The 886-nt window shown below is 41.4% G+C and overlaps 1 protein-coding gene across 1 annotated transcript in view; it reads right to left on the bottom strand.

The window, feature by feature from the left end:
• Positions 1–776: 776 nt before the first annotated feature.
• The window catches only part of LOC107103219 (urokinase plasminogen activator surface receptor-like), an 11,593-nt gene continuing 11,483 nt past the window's right edge, over positions 777–886 (bottom strand). Inside the window, exon 4 of the mRNA XM_015402794.1 lies at positions 777–830. Coding sequence (XP_015258280.1) covers positions 777–830 — 54 coding nt within the window. The remainder of the gene's footprint in view (positions 831–886) is intronic.

Raw genomic sequence — 886 nt, 5'->3', positions numbered from 1 at the left:
ATCATACATCTCAAATTTACAAAAATAATCAGATATATAGTATCTAGCAACCATAAAAATGTTTGTCCCTTACTCATATTGCCACTCAAAGGGATGGAAAAGAGCAGATGGATGCAGATGAAACCCAAACCATACTCATGCCTGACTTATGGCAGTAACTTCCTGTAACACACCTTCTACTCATCCACTGGCTCAACCTAGCGAACTGTGCAAACATGCGCCCCCTAAGGGCCTGGAGAAACAACAACATAAAAAAAGAGCTCCAGCACAATAGGCTTCTAAAATTCTGAAATAATCCATCATTCAAGCAATCATTATGCGCTAACCTTTGCATCGAGAGATGTCGAGGAAAATTAAATGTTTAAAAAAAAAATACTTGAATGGGTTATAGTCCATACTGTAATAATAGAAAACAGACAATAGAGGAATTATAGTTGTCATTTTGAGCAAAAAAAATAATATTGTTTTATGTATTTAAACTTGCTAAAAGACTTACCGTATTTTCACGACTATAAGGTGCATATAAACGACTCTTTTTCCCCTCAAAATGTGCGGCGCGTCCTTTGGTGCGGTGCGCCCTATGTGTGTTGTTACTGCGGACTTTTGAGACCACCTCATTGAGGAGATGATGAAAGAGTGGCTGAGGGAGGTGTATGTAAGGAGACCAGGTGGTTTTTTCCACGCATCACCATCGCTGTTAATCTGTGACTCCATGCGTGCCCATCTCACAGCCGATGTGAAAAATATGGTGAAACAAATGAACGCTGTGCTTGCTGTTATTCCGGGATCTGTTCCTCCACATCGGTGTGAACCGGCTGTTCAAAGTAAGGCTGTGAGCGGCGTGGGAGTGATCGATGACCGACGGAGACCACAGTTTCAGGAAAAG

The sequence above is a fragment of the Cyprinodon variegatus genome, unplaced genomic scaffold, assembly GCF_000732505.1.
Source record: "Cyprinodon variegatus isolate N-32 unplaced genomic scaffold, C_variegatus-1.0 Scaffold1398, whole genome shotgun sequence".
Lineage (NCBI taxonomy): Eukaryota > Metazoa > Chordata > Actinopteri > Cyprinodontiformes > Cyprinodontidae > Cyprinodon > Cyprinodon variegatus.
The sequence above is the reverse complement of the archived record's forward strand: the minus strand, read 5'-3'. Positions and strand labels throughout refer to the sequence as shown.